This window comes from Oncorhynchus gorbuscha, linkage group LG02 (genome assembly GCF_021184085.1).
Source record: "Oncorhynchus gorbuscha isolate QuinsamMale2020 ecotype Even-year linkage group LG02, OgorEven_v1.0, whole genome shotgun sequence".
Taxonomy (NCBI): Eukaryota; Metazoa; Chordata; class Actinopteri; order Salmoniformes; family Salmonidae; genus Oncorhynchus; species Oncorhynchus gorbuscha.
Window position 1 is genome coordinate 88417258 of NC_060174.1, and position 19841 is coordinate 88437098.

General features: G+C 39.2%; 1 protein-coding gene across 4 annotated transcripts in view; it reads right to left on the reverse strand.

Moving 5' to 3' along the window:
• Nucleotides 1-19841, reverse strand: part of LOC124012275 (opioid-binding protein/cell adhesion molecule-like) — a 442736-nt gene that overhangs the window by 127047 nt on the left and 295848 nt on the right. For 2 of the 4 annotated variants that reach the window (XM_046325748.1, XM_046325742.1), the window contains exon 1: nt 15133-15766. In XM_046325748.1, the coding sequence (XP_046181704.1) occupies nt 15133-15305 (173 nt within the window). In that variant the 5' untranslated portion in view covers nt 15306-15766. Of the gene's footprint in view, nt 1-15132; nt 15767-19841 lie in introns of those variants that run through there. The other 2 variants (XM_046325754.1, XM_046325761.1) reach the window with 2 other exon arrangements.

The following is a 19841-nucleotide window of genomic DNA, read 5'->3' on the forward strand; positions in this document are numbered from 1 at the left end:
GGATAGCCAAACAAGAATCTGCACAAAGGGGACTTATTCAATCTCCCACACTTCATTACAGTGTTTTAGTAGTTTCTTGAATGGCACACGAGGCCTTAAAATGGCTTCAAAGCAGGGAGTGAGACAGAGTGAGAAGAAATCTGAAAGACTAAATCATAGACTGCATACCACCCCTGTTCCTCAATTTAGTGAATCCCCACTCCTGTAATCCACAGGAGATACAAGATTATTTCCATCAACAAAAAAAGTGACTGGTGAATGTAGGCCAAGCTGGTTCTAGTGCATATGCCGGAAACAATACAATCAAATTCAATGCCAGCGGACTGCGTCTACCTCTTTCTCTGTTGAAGATTGGCAATTTTGCAGGTTGATCTGATTTGGCACATTCACCCATTTGTTTTGATAGCACAAGTCAGCCTTCCCTGAGCTTTTAAGGGAAAGGAAAGATAAGTAAAACATTTAAAAAATAAAAACATGCAATTTATTCAGACGATAAAACTGCTGTCAGTAAAACTGGCCAGTTTCATTAGGGCCTGGGCCAAATGGGTCCAGTGGCTGTGTCAGATTGGAATAAGCCTTGTGGAAAGGTATAGCAAAGTAGATCATATTCTGTCCACGGCCTGGAAATTACACAAACAAAATCATGTTCGACTGCAAATTCCATCCCCTGGGGGGAACCTTTGTCGAAGTCTAGGATATTTTTTGGGGTGATTAGCATTCTCTCTGCAGGGATAACAAGTGGCTGCCAGTGTTTCTTGGCTGCAGTGGGTTAATGCCAGAGAGTACTGCATGCCAGGGCTCCTTAGCTAAGGATCTGTATTGAATTCAATGCCCTGTTTGATATTGAGCTTTTTGGTTTTCCAGCCAGACCATACGAATGGCGACACAATGCCATTAGCCCACTGACATTGGGGACAGAAATAGTTTGATGAACAGCTGTCTCAAAGACACACCCTATGGCAGACGGACAGCACTCCCACTCCTCGGTTAGTCTTTGATAAGGCCTTAGCAAAAAAGACCAGGTTCACCTTATCAACGGTAAACCAGATGAGAGACGTGAATGATTTTCATGTACAGCGACACTGAGCCATTAATTTGAGTAACATCTTCTCAAAAACCATATTTGACCTGAGTATCCATTTCCTTCCACATGCACTCTACTACTCTTACCCTTGTCTCCCCTGAGTCTTCTCTGACCACATATCCAAACCGATCTTTGTCTCCAGATGCCAGCAATGGGTTAATTGCAAATTGAGGACAACGCCTGAAATTGTGGTAGATGATAGATGCTAGACTAGATTAGCAATGTGAGGGAGAAATAGGATTAAAAAGAGAATCCTTAACATCTCTCTGTGAAATCAAATTATTACATCCCAATCATGGCCTGGGGGTTAATTTTGGGGATAAATTGAATATCTCTTTGAAGAGGGCTTGCACAACTCAGAGTAACATGGAATGGCAAGATACATCTCCATGTTGAAATTGTGAGGAGTTATATGCACAAACTAATTACTCTGCACTAACAGATATGACACCTAGTCTGTAAACACAAAACATTGGCTACATCTAGTGTTTTAAACAGAAATGGACATCAATGAACATCAATTATACAATAATCGGTAAAAAGATGAGTGTCTTAATAAAACACATTTCCATCACTATTTTCAGATGTGCACTGAAACATCATGAAGTAGCATTAGCCACTATCAGATTGTGTTTTATTAAGACAGTATGCATGTTTGACCCAACACCTGGATTTGGTCCTGTGTAGTAAAATATGGAATGTTTAAAAAACTGTTTGTTTTTTTTTTACATTGGATAAAAGTATAGACTCCGAGCTAGAAAATTGTGTTAATCATACACTTTCGTTGAAGAACAATGAAAAAGTAATTCTGATTTGAAAGTTGATAAACTTGTAACCCCACTTTTGAAAAAATGGCCTCTGAATAATTTGGTACACCTACTGGAGAGCTCTTCTTTGCTTACACCGATTCAGCATCGTTCACACCCTCTTAAGCCTGAGCCCCACCCGTCTCTTTAAGGATTCAGTGTAGTAAACAAACAAAGCCTTCAAGACTAAAAGTGGTGAAGTAGTAGCAAAAACTAGTTGTAAATATAAACTTTATCTAGTCCTTGGCCTATATCCTAATTTGACTTTGGTTGAATGATTACATTTATTAGACGATAAAAAAAAAACATATATAAGGGCGCCACATGGTGCAGGTCATGTTGTTCTTCACATTACCGTCTCTGGTAAACACAGACTATATCAAATCAAATCTATGTTTATTTGTCACATGGACAGGATACAGAAGATGTAAACGGTACCGGGAAATGGTTACTTGCATAGTAGAGTATTTTGTTAAGACATGTGGCTAGCTAGCTGAACAATTAACCATAATCCCAACTCTAATGTCTCGTTCAAAACAACTTGGAACACGGGGGGAAAAAACTCAGACTGGGAAAAATCTATTTGAACGGTCATCCAACTCGGAATTTCAACTCGGGAACCTTTCTAGATCTCCTACACAGATCATACATGTAACGTTAGCTAGCGAGCCAGCTAACGTTAGCTAGCTAGCTAACAGCACGCTTTAACTTGCACGACTCTACCCATATACATAGTTGCCCTTAGTTTGAAGATGTAATCTGGAGACAGGGGTTTTATACAGCAGCCTTCTTTCTGTGTTCTCTTTGCATTTGGCAATCAGCTCTCTGCTTCCACTAGGCATTCCACTGATTTCAAAACTCGGTCAACTTCTTCCATGACAATGACACGTTTCTTCCCCATCATTGTCATCAGAAGACTAAAATGTCTGGTTCAATGAAACCTAAAATCAGGGATTTTCTCATTGTCTGATTAATTTTCAGAGTCAGAATGGCACAAAGATCCTCTAGAAAGTAGTACATCACAATGTTTTACCACTGAGCTTGGTCGATAGCACTATTAACTTCAGGGAAGCAATGTTGAGAGCACTAGCAAAACTTTTTCAGTTATTCATGATATCTTTCAAAAAAAGCAGCGGTAGTCAGGATTATCCACACACACTTAAAAGCTCATGATATAGACATGTCAGACCAATCCTAACTCATCTCTCGGCATGTCCAGACAATCCATTATCTCAGCCAGTCATGGCTAGTGGGAAGATTCCTGTATTTTCCCCTATTAAAACAAACCAGGCTCGTTATTTAACCATTTTATTTGCATATACAGATGGCACATACGTTTTGTTATTAAGGCACATGAAAGTTCACGTTACAGAAAGCATTTCTGCCAAAAAACATATTTAGATATATATCTTTTAAATGTTCAAATGCCTCTCCTGTGAAGTAGCAACGTGCCACATATGCCTAGTTTCCTGAAACGGGTCACATATTTTTCCCTGTTTCTTTCCAGTCAGTTAAGGATGCCTTTGGAGCCTGAATGGTGTATGTTTCATGTACGAGCGAGTCGCAGGGGAACACAAGTGTATTACCGGCTGTGCAGCTTAAAATGAATAATCCAATAAAAATCATGAAACTCCTGTCAATTTGGTGAAAGCCTATGTTCTATCAGTAGGTAAAAAAAAATGTCCCCATGATTTTACTTCTAAGTGGTCCGTCTCTGAAAATCAGGAAGTCATGTAGGAATGTGTCATAGCTACATATTCTCGACTGGAGTGTGTTATCCCCTACCACATTTCATAACGCTTTTAAAATAATGACCTGCACTCCAGATCGCCAAACCAGCCAATAGATCATGAGCATACTTGTCTGGAACACATCCATCCATTTATATCATCATGACAAAGTATATATTTTGCGTAGATAAAGTCAATCTAAACAGTGTACCAAATTATTCAACCCCGTTTCTCCTTCAAGTACCAAGTCACAATGCGCCCTGTGTGTCCGAGGGAAACAGCGATATTACAGAAAGGAGGAGATCGGAATTCCATTGGGCAATGAATGGAGAAACACCCCACCTAACTGACTATGGACCAATGTTGTCATGCTGCGTCACACGATTAATAAGCTAATTGTTATGCAATCCCTTCTCAAAGTCAGGATGAGTCGAGAAACATGCCTATTTTCCTAATGTCATGATTCCAAAGCTATACACTATTACAGAGAACAAGTTCTCACAACTTGAATAACATTTGCAATGTTGTACTTCTTGCTCACAACATTCATGCTAATGTTCAGTTAGAGCTAGCCCCCAATATTTATATATTTATATATTTATTTCACTTTTGTTAAACTTGTTTGGGATAGGGGGCAGCATTTTCACTTTTGGATGAATAGCGTGCCCAGAGTGAACTGCCTCCTACTCAGTCCCAGATGCTAATATATGCATATTATTATTCGTATTGGATAGAAAATACTCTGAAGTTTCTAAAACTTGAATGAGGTCTGTGAGTATAACAGAACTCTGTCTCAAAAACATGAGAAAAAATCCAAACCGGAAGTGCGAAATCTGGTTTGTAGTTTTTGAACTCACCCCTATCGAATACACAGTGGGATATGGGTTATTTTGCACTTCCTAAGGCTTCCACTAGATGTCAACCATCTTTAGAACGTTGTTTCAGGCTTGTCATGTGAAGGGGGGGCCGGATGGGAGCGGTTTGACTAAGGGGTTTGCCTACAGCCTCATTCTCAGTCACGCGCTTTCACTTGAGAGAGGTAGCTCTCGTTCCATTGCTTTTCTAAAAACAATGGAATTCTCCGGTTTTAACATCATTGAACTTTCATGATAAAAACATCCTAAAGATTGATTCTATACTTAGTTTGACAAGTTTCTTCGACCTGTAATATAACTTTTTGAACGTTTCCTCCAAATGGACCAGATCGCGATTATGGATTTGTTTACCAAATGCCCAAACAAAAGAAGCTATTGGACATAAATGGACATAAATGATGGACATTATTGAACAAAACAAGCATTTATTGTGGAACTGCGATTCCTGGGAGTGCATTCTGATGAAGATCATCAAAGGTAAGTGAATATTTATAATGCTATTTATGAATAATGCTGACTACCCAACATGGTGGATATTTCTCTGGCTGGTTTGGACTCTGAGAGCCGTTCTCAGATTATGCTTTTCCGTTACAGTTTGGGTCTAGAGTGTCTCCCCCTTCGAATAGGGGGATGACCGCGGCAGCTTTCCAATCTTTGGGGATCTCAGACGATACGAAAAAGAGGTTGAACAGGCTAATAATTGGGGTTGCAACAATTGCGGTGAATAATTTTAGAAAGAGAGGGTCCAGATTATCTTGCCCAGTTGATTTGTAGGGGTCCAGATTTTGCAACTGTTTCAGAATATCAGATATCTGGATTTGGGTGAAGGAGAAATGGGGAAGCTTGGGCAAGTTGCTGTGGGGGGGTTCAGTGCTATTGACATGGGGTTCGGGTAGTCAGATGGAAAGCATGGCTAGCCGTAGAAAAATGCTTATTGAAATTCTCGATTAATGTAGATTTATCCGGGGCTGACAGTGTTTCCTAGCCTCAGTGCAGTGGGCAGCTGCGAGCAGGTTCTCTTATTCTCCATGGACTTTATAGTGTCCCAGAACTTTTGGGAGTTAGAGCTACAGGATGCAAATTTCTGTTTGAAAAAGCTAGCCTTTGCTTTCCTAACTGCCTGTGTATATTGGTTCCTAACTTCCCTGAAAAGTTGCATATCGTGGGGGCTATTCGATGCGAATGCAGTCCGCCACAGGATGTTTTGTGCTGGTCAAGGGCAGTCAGGTCTGGAGTGAACCAAGGGCTTGATCTGTTCTTAGTTCTACATTTTTTGAATGGGGCATGCTTATTTAAGATGGTGAGAAAAGCACTTTTAAAGAATAACCAGGCATCCTCTACTGACGGAATGAGGTCAATATCCTTCCAGGATACCTGGGCCAGGTCGATTAGAAATGCCTGCTTGCAGAAGTGTTTCAGGGAGCATTTGACCACTGCCATTATAGATGCAGGCAATGAGGCCGTGATTGCTGAGATCCTAGTTGAAGACAGCAGAGGTGTATTTAGAGGGCAGGTTGGTCATCTTGATATCTATGAGGGTGCCCATGTTTACATATTTAGGGTTGTACCTGGTAGGTTCCATGATCATTTGTGTGAGATTGAGGGCATCTAGCTTAGATTGTAGGACGGCTGGGGTGTTAAGCATATCCCAGTTTAGGTCACTTAACAATTGACCCATATTCACTCCTTGAAGGAGAGCTCTCCTTGTCCCAGAATTGCCCAGAATGCAACGCGCAGCCCATTGACGACGCATGGGCAATGTACACAATGGTCAGAATTACGAATCAAATGGAGTATCCCCATCTCCTCATAAGTAGCTCTGTGGGAAAGAAATGTACACTGCTCTCAATCTGGGCAGAGATGAACTGCAAGTTGAACTCAGTGAGATAGACTCCTGAATTGATATTCAGTTTGTTTTAGTGATTTTACAGCTAGTTAGCGCCTTCACATGCTGATATTGACTTCTCTTTCGCCCAGAGCGAAAGATAATTTTGGGCATTTTATTAGACTTGAGCTGCAACAGATTTCACAAAACTATTGTCACGTTTCTGCCCACCTTGTTATAAATTAAATTAAACATTTGTTCACAAATTGTTTTCACAATTGTTAAAACCTCTTGGGGCTAGGGGGCAGAATTTTCACTTTTGGATAAATAGCGTGCCCAATTTCAACTTCCTGCTACTCATGCCAAGAATATAAGATATGCATATTATTCATAGATTTGGATAGAAAACACTCTGAAGTTTCTAAAACTGTTTGAATCATGTCTGTGAGTATAACAGAACTTATGTAGCAGGAAAAACCCAGAGGACTAACTGTTTAGAATAATTTTTTTCCCCATCTCTGTTCCCTGAATTGTCTTTGCCAAGGGATACCTGTTTTCAGTTCCTACCGCTTCCACTGGATGTCACCAATCTTTGGAATTTGGTTGAGGTTATTCCTTTGTGCAATGAAGAAGTAGGCCATCTCGGAACTGGGGAAACTTTTGTGAGTTGCGCAAGACGTGAAAAGCAGCGCTGGTTTGTTTTCTTTCCTGTATTGAATACAGATTGCCCCGTCTACAATTTGATCGATTATTAAAGTTTAAAAATACCTAAAGTTGTAATTACAAAAGTAGTTTGAAATATTTTGGCAAAGTTTATAGGCAACTTTTGAAAATTTTTCTAGTGACGTTGCATTTTTTGTAAGCTGTTTTTTTCTGGATCAAACGTGCTTGATAAATTGACTTTTTGGAAATATATGGACGGAATTAATCGAACAAAAGGACCAATTGTGATGTTTATGGGACATATTGGAGTGCCAACAAAAGAAGCTCGTCAAAGGTAATGCATGTTTTATATTTTATTTCAGCGTTTTGTGTAGCGCCTGCAGGGTTGAAATATGCTCACTCCTTTGTTCACTGCTGGTGCAGCTGGTGCAGGCTATCAGATAATAGCGTCTTATGCTTTTGCCGAAAAGCATTTTAAAAATCTGACATGTTGGCTGGATTCACAATCTAAATAATGTGGCTAACGCTAACTGTTCAGCAAGGTGAGAATGATAATACCACCACATAAAGATGTCACATGACTGTGGGACTAGACTCATCTGTCCAGGAAGATAAGAAGCTCAGAAGACCCTCAGTCTACCATGGTCACCATGGTAACATTCACCACTGGGCGCTAATCACCAACTTCAGTACTGACAGATTATATCTAGGTGGACGAAACTCAAATATTTCTCATCATTCACGTAGTATCGCATGTGCATGCGACAGGCAGGTAAACTGGTCATCTTTGTACATCCACATCGCCCAGAGTCATTCGGACACTTATTTAGTGCTGCATTCAAAATGAGGACGGAGGAGGAAACCCCCAGCTTGAACGGCATGCAGCAGCCGGTCTTGTTTATTAAAGTGAAGTTAAGTGAGCACTATGCCTCTGCTCTGAAAATGTATGGAGATTTGATTCAGTCCAGTAATTTTGATTCATATTGACAGCGATTAGGAGCAAAGATACATTAGCTGAAAACATGGGAGGGACAAGCACCATTGCTAAGGAAAGATTGTATCAGAGAGTTTGAGGAAAAGTGTTGTGTAGAGTTCCCCCTCCACCAAATGAGAGAAAGGTTTTCTGCAATAAATACTGTATTTATTTCCACTCTTGCTACTCATACAGATACTGTGCCTTTAGAAAGTATTCAACCCCTTGACTTTTTCCACATTTTGTTCTGTTACAGCCTGAATTATAAATTAGAAGTCGACCGATTAATCGGAATGGCCGATTAATTAGGGCCGATTTCAAGTTTTCAATAACAATCGGAAATCGGTGTGTTTTACAGATGGCAGAGAAAAGCAGAGCACCAGTGTAACACTATTACATGGAATTGGCACCGGGGAAAGCAAGGTGTCTTATTTGTGATAAAGATGTAAGCATGGGGTCAGCAACGGCTAAATAAAAAAATACCACCAACCTGTGAAATCACCTTAAGAATACCCATCCAAAAGCCCATAATATGTATTATATTAAGTTAAAATAAAGGTGTTCATTGTTCATTCAGTGTTGTTGCAATTTACATTATTACAAAAATGTGTGTGTGTATGGGGCAGGGTGGCAGGGTAGCCTAGTGGTTAGTGTTGGACTAGTAACCGAAAAGTTGCAAGTTCAAATCCCCAAGCTGACAAGATACAAATCTGTCCTTCCGCCCCTGAACAGGCAGTTAACCCACTGTTTCTAGGCCGTCATTGAAAATAAGAATGTGTTCTTAACTGACTTGCCTAGTTAAATAAAGGTTAAAAAATAGACTGTATATATATATAAATATAAATATATAAAAATATATATATATATAAAAAAAATATAGATATATAAAAAGATTAAAAATAAATACAAAAAATAAAAAATGAATTGGCCGATTAATCGGTATCAGCTTTTTTTTGTGTGCCCTCCAATAATCGGCATTGAAGAATCATAAATCGGTCAACCTCTATTATAAATGAGTTACATTTAGATTGTGTGTCACTGGCCTACACACAATACCCCATAATGTCAAAGTGGAATTATGTTTTTCGAATTTTTTACAGATTAATGAAAAAATGAAAAGCTGAAATTTCTTGAGTCAATTAGTATTCAACTTCTTTGTTACGGCAAGCCTAAATAAGTTCAGGAGTGAAAACGTGCTTAACAAGTTACATGGTGTGTTTAACATGTAATGTGATTTTTGAATGACTACATCATCTCTGTGCCCCACACATACATTTACAGTACATACGGAATGTATTCAGACACCTTTACTTTTCCAAATTGTTACATTACAGCTTTATTCTAAAAATAATAAAATTACTTAATCAATTTTAGAATAAGGCTGTAACGTAACAAAATGTGGAATACGTCAAGGGGTCTGAATACTTTTCGAATGCACTGTATCTTTAAGGTCCCTTAGTCGAGCAGTGAATTTTAAAGACATATTTAACCACAAAGACCAGAGAGATTTTCCAATGCCTTGCAAAGAAGTGCACATACTGGTATATGGGTTAAAATATATTTTTTTTAAAACAGACATTGAATATCCCTTTGAGTATGTTGTAGTTATTAAATCACACTTTAGATGCTGTATCAATACAACCAGTCACTACAAAGACACAGGTGTACATCTTAACTCAGTTGCCAGAGAGGAAGGAAACCAATCAAGGATTTCACCATGTGACTTTAAAACAGTTAGAGTTGAATGGCTGTGATAGGAGAAAACTGAGGTTTGATCAACAACATTGTAGATACTCCACAATACTAACCTAAATGACAGTGTGAAAAGGAGGAAGCCTGTACAAAATAAAAAATATTCCAAAAGATGCATCACGTTAAATGTGGCAAAGAAATCAACTTTATGTCCTAAATACAAAGTGTTATGTTTGGGGCAAAACCAACAACATGAGTAACACACTTCATATTTTCAAGCATGGTTGTGGCTGCATCATGTTATGGGTATGCTTGTCATCGGCAAAGACTAAGGAGTTTTTTGGGGGATAAAAAGAAAACGAATAGAGCTACGCACAGGCAAAATCCTAGAGGAAAACCTGGATATTAAACCGACAAGAACAGCTTGACAATAGTTTCTCACTGAACTGGGAGACCATAGGTATATTTAAGAGGGGCTGATGCCTGCTGAGGTAAGCATTGTGCTAACTCAGTGACAACAACAATAACTGCACTACTCCAGTCAAACTGTAGTCAGATCTACAGTGGCCCATACATACACAACCCATTCAGATTTTCATCTGAAGGGAATAAGAGACAATTGTATCCATTGTTACACCTAAACCAACAAAAATAACTAACATCTCTCTGTTGTGTCTAATTGAACAAACATTGTGTCATGAAATGTAAATGTTTTCAAAGAGTTTGAAGCAAGAATAATTCAAATTGTGTCGGATCACACCAGGGAATAGTGTGATTGAAGTATATTTCTTCCCACGAAAAATATACAACTGGAAGTTAAGAACAGCACAGTCACTCTGTTAGCCTATAGCACTTATTTCAGACCATATTTCTTATTTTACGGACTTTGGTATTATATGTTCAAACTGAGGGCCCTTTTCAATCAAAACAAGTATATCTATACATATGTTCCAGGTTTAAGGCACAACAACATTTATCCAGTGCTGTGCCAAAGTGTGTTTTGAATTCATGTGGATGTTGAATTTCTTTCAGTTGTCATTGTTTCATTGATGAAATGCATCTAAAGCTGCATATTCTCAGTGTAAGACCACAGTTATTTTTTCTTAAACCAGAAACATCCGGATAACAGATTTTGCATGCAGCCTGCCCTCAATATGTGTTGTTATGGCTTACGACTCTCAGAAAGAAAGTTATTTCCTCTCCAGTTGTGTCAAGATGATGACAGGCCCTCTGTCTTGCAGTAAAGGCAACCTGCAAATTAACTTGTCAAAATTTCTAGCATAATTGCACGGTGATCTCTTTATGACTTATCATCTCCTGCTAGTCATATTTAGATCATGGCATCTGATGAGTCAACATCACGTCAGTTATGCAACACGCGGCTCAAGTTATAAACAATGGCTTCACTGACAGAAGTTTTTGGGATGAAATGTAGCATATAAATTAGCGAAAGTTTTTGCTTAAGCCATGAAAAACTTAAATCACTTTTGTTTTAACTTCTATCAAATTGATACAAATCCTGTTCATTATGCATGTCTCAGTGCATTGCTGACTACTAAAAATGCAGTTGCCATACTGTATTCAGGTAATACAGTAATTGTTAGTATCACTGATTTACTGGAGGTGACCATGACTGCTGTGACCTCAAGTTAATAACTTGCACTTTGAATCATGTCAGCCCCCACTCCCTGTCCTCACCTAATACTCATTTCAAACATGGCAACTCCCTTTTCAGATGACCACACAGCTTGGCCATGTTAGTTCCGATGCTAATATTACATTCCATTTCAGAGCATATGCTTTGAAACCTAAATATCCTGAGGATTCAGACGGATAGCTCCAATTACTGTCCTTAAGAGAGTATATACAGTGGGGCAAAAAAGTATATAGGCAGCCACCAATTGTGCAAGTTCTCCCACTTAAAAATATGAGAGGCCTGTAATTTTCCTCATAGGTACACTTCAACTATGACAGACAAAATGAGAAAACAAATCCAGAAAATCACATTGTAGGATTTTTAATGAATTTATTTGCAAATTATGGTGGAAAATAAGTATTTGGTCAATAACAAAAGTTTATCGCAATACTTTGTTAAATACCCTTTGTTGGCAATGACAGAGGTCAAACGTTTTCTGTAAGTCTTCACAAGGTTTTCACACACTGTTGCTGGTTTTTGGCCCATTCCTCCATGCAGATCTCCTCTAGAGCAGTGATGTTTTGGGCCTGTTGCTGAGCAACACAGACTTTCAACTCCCTCAAAAGATTTTCTATGGGGTTGAGATCTGGAGACTGGCTAGGCCACTCCAGGACCTTGAAATGCTTTTTACGAAGCCACTTCTTCGTTGCCCGGGCGGTGTGTTTGGGATCATTGTCATGCTGAAAGATCCAGCCACGTTTCATCTTCAATGCCCTTGCTGATGGAAGGAGGTTTTCACTCAAAATCTCACGATACATGGCCCCATTCATTCTTTCCTTTACACGGATCAGTCGTCCTGGTCCCTTTGCAGAAAAACAGACCCAAATCATGCTTCACAGTAGGTATGGCATTCTTTGGATGCAACTCAGCATTCTTTGTCCTCCAAACACGACGAGTTGAGGTTTGACCAAAAAGTTATATTTTGGTTTCATCTGACCATATGACATTCTCCCAATCTTCTTCTGGATCATCCAAATGCTCTCTAGCAAACTTAAGACCGGCCTGAACATATAGTGGCTTAAGCAGGGGGACATGTCTGGCACTGCAGGATTTGAGTCCCTGGCGGCGTAGTGTGTTACTGATGGTAGGCTTTGTTACTTTGGTCCCAGCTCTCTGCAGGTCATTGACTAGGTCCCCCCGTGTGGTTCTGGGATTTTTGCTCACCGTTCTTGTGATTATTTTGACCCCACGGGGTGAGATCTTGCGTGAAGCCCCAGATCGAGGGAGATTATTAGTGGTCTTGTATGTCTTCCATTTCCTAATAATTGCTCCCACAGTTGATTTCTTCAAACCAAGCTGCTTACCTATTGCAGATTCAGTCTTCCCAGCCTGGTGCAGGTCTACAATTTTGTTTCGGGTGTCCTTTGACAGCTCTTTGGTCTTGGCCATAGTGGAGTTTGGAGTGTGACTGTTTGAGGTTGTGGACAGGTGTCTTTTATACTGATGACAAGTTCAAACAGGTGCCATTAATACAGGTAACGAGTGGAGGACAGAGGAGCCTCTTAAAGAAGAAGTTACAGGTCTGTGAGAGCCAGAAATCTTGCTTGTTTGTAGGTGACCAAATACTTATTTTCCACCATAATTTGCAAATAAATTCATAAAAAATCCTACAATGTGATTTTCTGGATTTTTTTCTTCTCATTTTGTCTGTCATAGTGGAAGTGTACCTATGATAAATTACAGGCCTCATCTTTTTAAGTGGGAGAACTTGCACAATTGGTGGCTGACGAAATACTTTTTTGCCACACTATAAATCTGATTAGAATCCTGTTGCCCAGAGAAGTGCTGAAAATAATCTATTTATAAAAGCACTGTCATGACGCAGCTACTTTGTACGTATTGAGACATCTCTGAAAGGCAAGTGATTTAGCGAGTTGAGTTAAATTAGATACATATTACCAGGGCAGCATGATATTTCATAGACAATATGAAGCTAAATAGCTGGATAGTGGACATACAGCTTCAATCAAGCCCTCTTGTAACCTACCTGCATTGAAAATGAGTGCAAGATCCATTAAACTATAAAAGTGTCATACTATATCAGACAAGTTTATCAATGTATCTGTGTGCATTTTGCAATCAAGCCCCTACTTGTTTGAGTTTCATGTGATAATTGGATTAACTAATAAATATCACTTGTGCACATATGCAGTCCCCACAGGTGATTGAAAAATATAATTTTATATATAATAGTATGCCCCATGTAAATTACATTTGAATTCAATTAGTATGATCAACAATGAGGTTTTGTCAGCAAATTGTTGGGCAGGTTGACCTGGGGTCAGTAAATACAGGTCCTAAACAGCTAAGCAAACTGCAAATTATATCTATCTATCTATCTATCTATCTATCTATCTATCTATCTATATATATTTTTTTAATGCAAGCGACATCAAAAAAGAAAAATGGTGGACTATGTGTTATTTATGTCTGGAATAGAGTTCCAAAGTAAGAGTCAAAAAGCAAATGGTCAAACAGGGAAATGGTTCCAAACATTTTAGAAACCATTATTTTTTCCCATAAGGTATTTTAGAGACACTTAACATAAGGGCTTTGTTTCGTGTAGGCCTATCCTGGCGTGATGTTTTGATAACCATGTAAATCTCTCTAGGACAAGGTGACTTTTATCAATATATTTGCCTGTATCTACACCCCCCCCCCCCACACACACACACACACACAAATAATAATTTTAAAAATGGAATATGCCATCATAAAGAACTACAAATGCCATGATGAGACTGCCGAATGTCCCCTTTTATGCTAATTATTATTTTCGAATCTGAGAGTAAGTAGAGACAAATATATTGATAAAAGTCACCTGATTATCAAAACGTCACACCAGGATAAGCCTACACGAAGCACAGCCCTAATTTTAAGTGTTTCTAAAATCCCCTATGGGAAAAATGAATGGTGGAAAAACGATTGGATCCATTTCCCTGTTTGACCACTAGGTTTCATTGGTATTATGACACCTGTACTATAGCGCTCTATGACCAAGGCAGCCTACACTTTGAGCACAGGTAGGTTTAGCTTTTTCGAGATCTATTCATAGATCTAACAAGTGTCTAGTCTCATCCATTTACAGTATGCATGTGCAATATCACATAATATGTTCATGTGCAAAACATAACTGCACTCCCCGTTTCTCTATTCCCCAGTGTCTATTATAGTCCAGTTCATATCCCATCCCACCGGGCACAGACATCAGTTCAGTGCTTAGTTTTGATTTAGATTATGTTGAGTTGTCAACTAACGTGAATTAAACCCTGCTATTTGATTTAGGTTAAAAGTTGGGTGAAAAAGACGAAATTCCCTTACAGTGATTACTTTTTGCAAATCCGTTTTTCACGTTGATTCAACGTCATCACATGGAATTGTTTGGTTGAAATTGCGTGGAAACAACTTGATTCAACCATTTTTCCCCCCAATAGGATGTTTACATCTCTGTGATGCTCCGTAGCTTGTGGACCATATCAATAGACTTCTTCCACCACCATAAGCACCTTAGTTCAACACGTTACACAACAATCATTTGGAGTTAATTTTAACTGCTGGGACTATTGCTTCATAGTCTGGCATAGGCTAATCCTCTGGAATCCCCCTCAATGACAAAATGCACATGACGCGGAAATGACCATACAGTGTGAATCGTATAATTTAACCTGACAAACACTTTTCCTGTCATTTCAAATGTCAAAGCAACGTTGGAATCATATAAACGTAATGACTTTTTTAAACCATTCGCAACCAGTGACAGTGTATGAATAATTAGAAAGGGTTTTTACCTGAGAAAGACGGTCTCGCCTTGCCTGACGGTAATATTGTCCATTACTTTATTATCGGTTTGGGAATCCCCTTGACTGTGGACAGGCAAACCTGGGGGGACAAGAAACAGTACCCTTAATGACAGAACCACCAGGCACTTCCAAGACACGACAAAGTATCCACAAACACCCATCTTCGGTTTATAAATCCCACTGCTTGTCGAGACACACAACGCGTCAGTTGATTTAAAAGGCAAATGCGTATTTTGTCCGGTGGAGCGAGCGCGGGTTAGTTAATAGCCTACAGTTCATCTGGTAATCCAAATCTTCTTTACAGGTGCAGCATAGCATATGCAGGAGTATCGCTATCCCTACTGCGCACTCAAAAAATATGTGCAGGCTGTTCTATTCTGTAGCTCGCAGAATGGAAATGTGTGCACTTCCTTTCCGAATGGTCCAACTGCTTATTGATGATGACAGTACACGCATTCACAGAAAATTAACGGTCGCAGTTGTGGATAGCACGCAGAGAAAACACATTTCGCTATTTCGTTTGCGATTAAGTGATAAAACTTTAACAACCGGTGCCAAATACGCAGAAGGGCGCAAAAACAAGACAAATGCGTGATTATCTCGTTCCAACAGATGCGGATTTTCTTGGGATTGGATCTAGGCTACACGAGTTTTAGTGATTATTCTATCTTCATCCTACAGCGTCCCCTCATCGTCGCTATACGTGCTCTAGGTCAGGGATCATCAACTAGATTCAGCAGCGGGACGATATTTTCAGGGGATCATAACATAATTACAAATAATTTCTTGCCTGCAAATTGACCGCAAGAAGCCCAAACATTTATAAGATTTGACTAAAACATAATTTCAAACATTGCTTACATTTTGTATACGATCACATATACCGTATCACTCTAATATGCCTGGGAATACTTTGAAACATATCTCCAAAATGTAAAATCACTTGGAGCTGATGTTTTTATAGTCTTTTATGTCCAACAATAAAACATTTAAAATAAAATTTACATTTTTCTTTTGCTCAGAAAGCCGAATAAAATCACCAGTGGGCCAAGTGTTTGGATGCAGATGCTATAGACTGCCTACAGATTGCGTGATATATTGTTCAGACCTTTAACAGGTGAAATTGGTGGGTATGACTCAAGTGTTTTGGTGGTGTGGATAAAGACATGTGGACTAAATATACCGCCCTTGACTCATAGCATCCACGTTCACACTCCAGGCTATTACATGTGTAAATCATCTACTTGCAGTGCATTTATATAGCCTATGCAAGCCACAGTGCTGGCCCTAGCCCTTTGGGGGCCCTAAACCAGATTTGGTTGGGGGGTCTCTGCAAAATAAACAGAGAGAGTTGCGCTCATGCAATCTTACACATTTTGCCATTGCACAAGTTAATGCAATTTTAACTAGTGCAATTTTGTACACAAAACGTCATGCAATCCTACTAATTTTGCCATGGGGCAGAGATTATTTTTCTTCAGTTTTACAGCTAATTTCCTGCAATTTTACTTATTTTGCCATGGGGTGGAGAGAACATTTTACTGTTTTAAAACGAATTTCCTGCAATTATACACATGTTGCTATGACTTACGGCATGGCCCAGTGCAGTGAAAAACGTGGTTTCCCTGTGTTTTATATTTATTTCCACACTGAGATTGGTATTCCTAAAGATCATGTGTGCAGCCAAAGTTTAAATTAGCGTGAAGGGCATGTCTTTAAACTGTCACTTAAAAAGGGTCAGAGTCAATAGTTATAAAAGTGTATAAAATCATAACTCAAAATTGACAATTCAACTGCAGTTATCTTAGTGAAAGACTCTCCCATACACTTTAAAGTCTACGCAGAGCAGTGCACCATAGCCAATCAGAGGTACAGTAGGACTATATGCAAACAAGCCACTTGCCATAAGGTCCTGCCATCATTCACTTTCAACTGGGCTGTGTGTTTACAAGCAGTCGCAACAGCGCGACTTTATATCATTAGAAAGCATTTGACAAAGGACACAAAATTCACTTGAATGGATTACAGCAAATATGTAGTGTAGCTAAATACCACAGAAGTTCTCTTACATTATAGAATATAGACTCTTCCCTATATGCACATCAACAACAACAAGATAAACCACTAATGCAAACCAGAGCAAGATGAACTAAAAGCTAACAAAGGAAAATTAGATAAACCCTCTCAAACTTTTTCAACTAGTTGGTTGTCAAAATTGCACTGATAAACGATGGGGAATGGCCTGCTCTCCTTCTGCAGCTGCCTGCCAATGCATGTGTTGTCCCAACCAAGCACCCAAGCTAACTGGCTAAAGTTGTCTAGCTTGGTAGCTAGCTACTTCCAGACACAAATGAGAGAACACCTCGCTGAGTATTTTACTCACCCTAGCAGATTTGGATAGGATGTTTACATGTTATATAGAGGGTTCATGACTAACAATTACTTTTTGCCTACGTTTACTGACATCAGTCATATTCAGCGAGTTTTGCGCGTTCATAAATGTATCAGTTATTCTGTGCTATGTCACACTCAGACTAGAGTGCTCTGAAATCTGAGTAGATAGCTAGTCAGAGTGAATTTGCGAACGCAAGAGATATGCTAACTGGATAACATTCATTCAGCATAGCTAGCTAGCAAAGCGATTCACATTTCTTGCTAGCTAACCAAATGACACCTGCATCTCTAGCTGTGTGTAGCCACCAAAAAAACGATATGATGGGACAATTCACTCACTCACCCACTCCTCCAATGACATGACATCCTCCTAGCAGCTAGCTATCTATCTAGCTAACGTTAGGCTCTGTGTTTTTAGCTTGTTACATAAATATATACACACACTAGCCTATTAGCCAAATGATGACTGACTTGTGATCATTGCCTTTGCTAGTTTGATTGTGTTGACATTCCCAGCCTTAGTTACACTTGTCAGTTTTTGTCCAAAATATTCAGTCATTGAAAATGAAACAGCTTGGGGACTGTTACAGCTCTCATTTGTGGAATGACCAGACCAAGGTGCAGCATGGTAGGCTTACATTGTCTTTTTATTTGATGACACCAAAGGGCAAATAACAACGACAAAAAAAGTGCACAGTTCTGTAAGGCAAAGAAACTATACAGATCCCACAAAACCCAAACAGAAAATGACAAATTATATATGATCCCCAATCAGAGACAACAATAGACAGCTGCCTCTGATTGGGAACCACACTCGGCCAAAACAAAGAAATAGAAATCATAGAATGCCCACCCAAATCACACCCTGACCTAACCAAATACAGAAATAAAAAGGCTCTCTAAGGTCAGGGCTTGACAGGGATTCAAACCAGCAACCTTTCAGTTACTCCAACGCTCTTAACCACTAGGCTACCTGCCACCCATTAATCATGGAACGTTGAGTCAAATATAACCTATTTTTAAAACCTCTTATAAAATTGGTTTTGTAGCATAAACTGGAAATTTTATATTTTTGACTGATATTATGATTATTATTATTGTCGTCTGTTTGTTCCATATCTTCAAAGTAGTTAAAATGCTGTCAGTTCCAGTTCCAAGTAAAGGCATTGCAACTTTCTTACAGTATTTCTTGCAGATATCAGTCCTACCTACAAGTAAGTCAAAACATTTATTTTTTGCCATTTCATAAAAGCTGTGTGAGCTTATATGTTTATAACCCAAATTGTTCACTGAAGTAGAAATGATCCTTTGTGATACAGGCATACATAATTGCCACATACAGTACCGTATCTGTCATCGGAGCCATTGAAACTCAGTGAACAATGAATTGCATAGTGCTTAATATAACCTAATTTAGGTCCCCCACAAAAGGTATGCATATGCACAATCTGTCACAGTTCATGTCAAGTAATTTATGTTGCGGCTAAGTGCTGCTCTGCTGTAATTCTGTCTGGACCCAGTCATAAAAGGGGAAGTTCCTCCATGGCCATTAGCCAGGCTGATGATGCTTGCTAATTACACCCACTGTCCCTGCGCTTTAATCACAAACAAGAGAGCAGCAGGTTACAAAGAGCAATATCAAAATACTCTCAGCCTTAATGGCAGACACCAGATCACAGCAGTGTGTGTGGATCTTACATTTAAAGGGCATACCCTTTTAAATAGCACTTTGTTTGAACCTCTGTTGTCCATTTTGAGAATACGTACACGTACACTTAAGAGAGCACTATGGCACGATATGTTAAAAGTTAATAGATCAGAGGATATACAGCACATTCGGAAAGTACTCACACCCCTTGACTTTTTCTAAATTTTGTTACATTACAGCCTTATTCTGAAATTGATTAAATAGTTTTTTCCCCCTTCATCAATCTACACACAATACTCCATAATGCCAAAGCAAAAACAGCTTGTTAGATTTTTTTGCAAAATGTACATTTCACATTTACACAAGTATTCAGACCCTTTACACAGTTCTTTGTTGAAGCACTTTTGCAGTGATTACAGCCTCGAGTCTTCTTGGGTATGATGCTACAAGCTTGGCACACCTTTATTTAAAGAGTTTCTCCCATTGTTCTCTGCAGGTCCTCTCAAGCTCTGTCAGGTTGGATGGGGAGAGTCGCTGCACAGCTATTTTCACGTCTCTCCAGAGATGTTCAATCGGGTTCAAGTCCGGGCTCTGGCTGGCCCACTCAATGACTTTCAGAGACTTGACCCGAAGGCACTCCTGCATTATCTTGGCT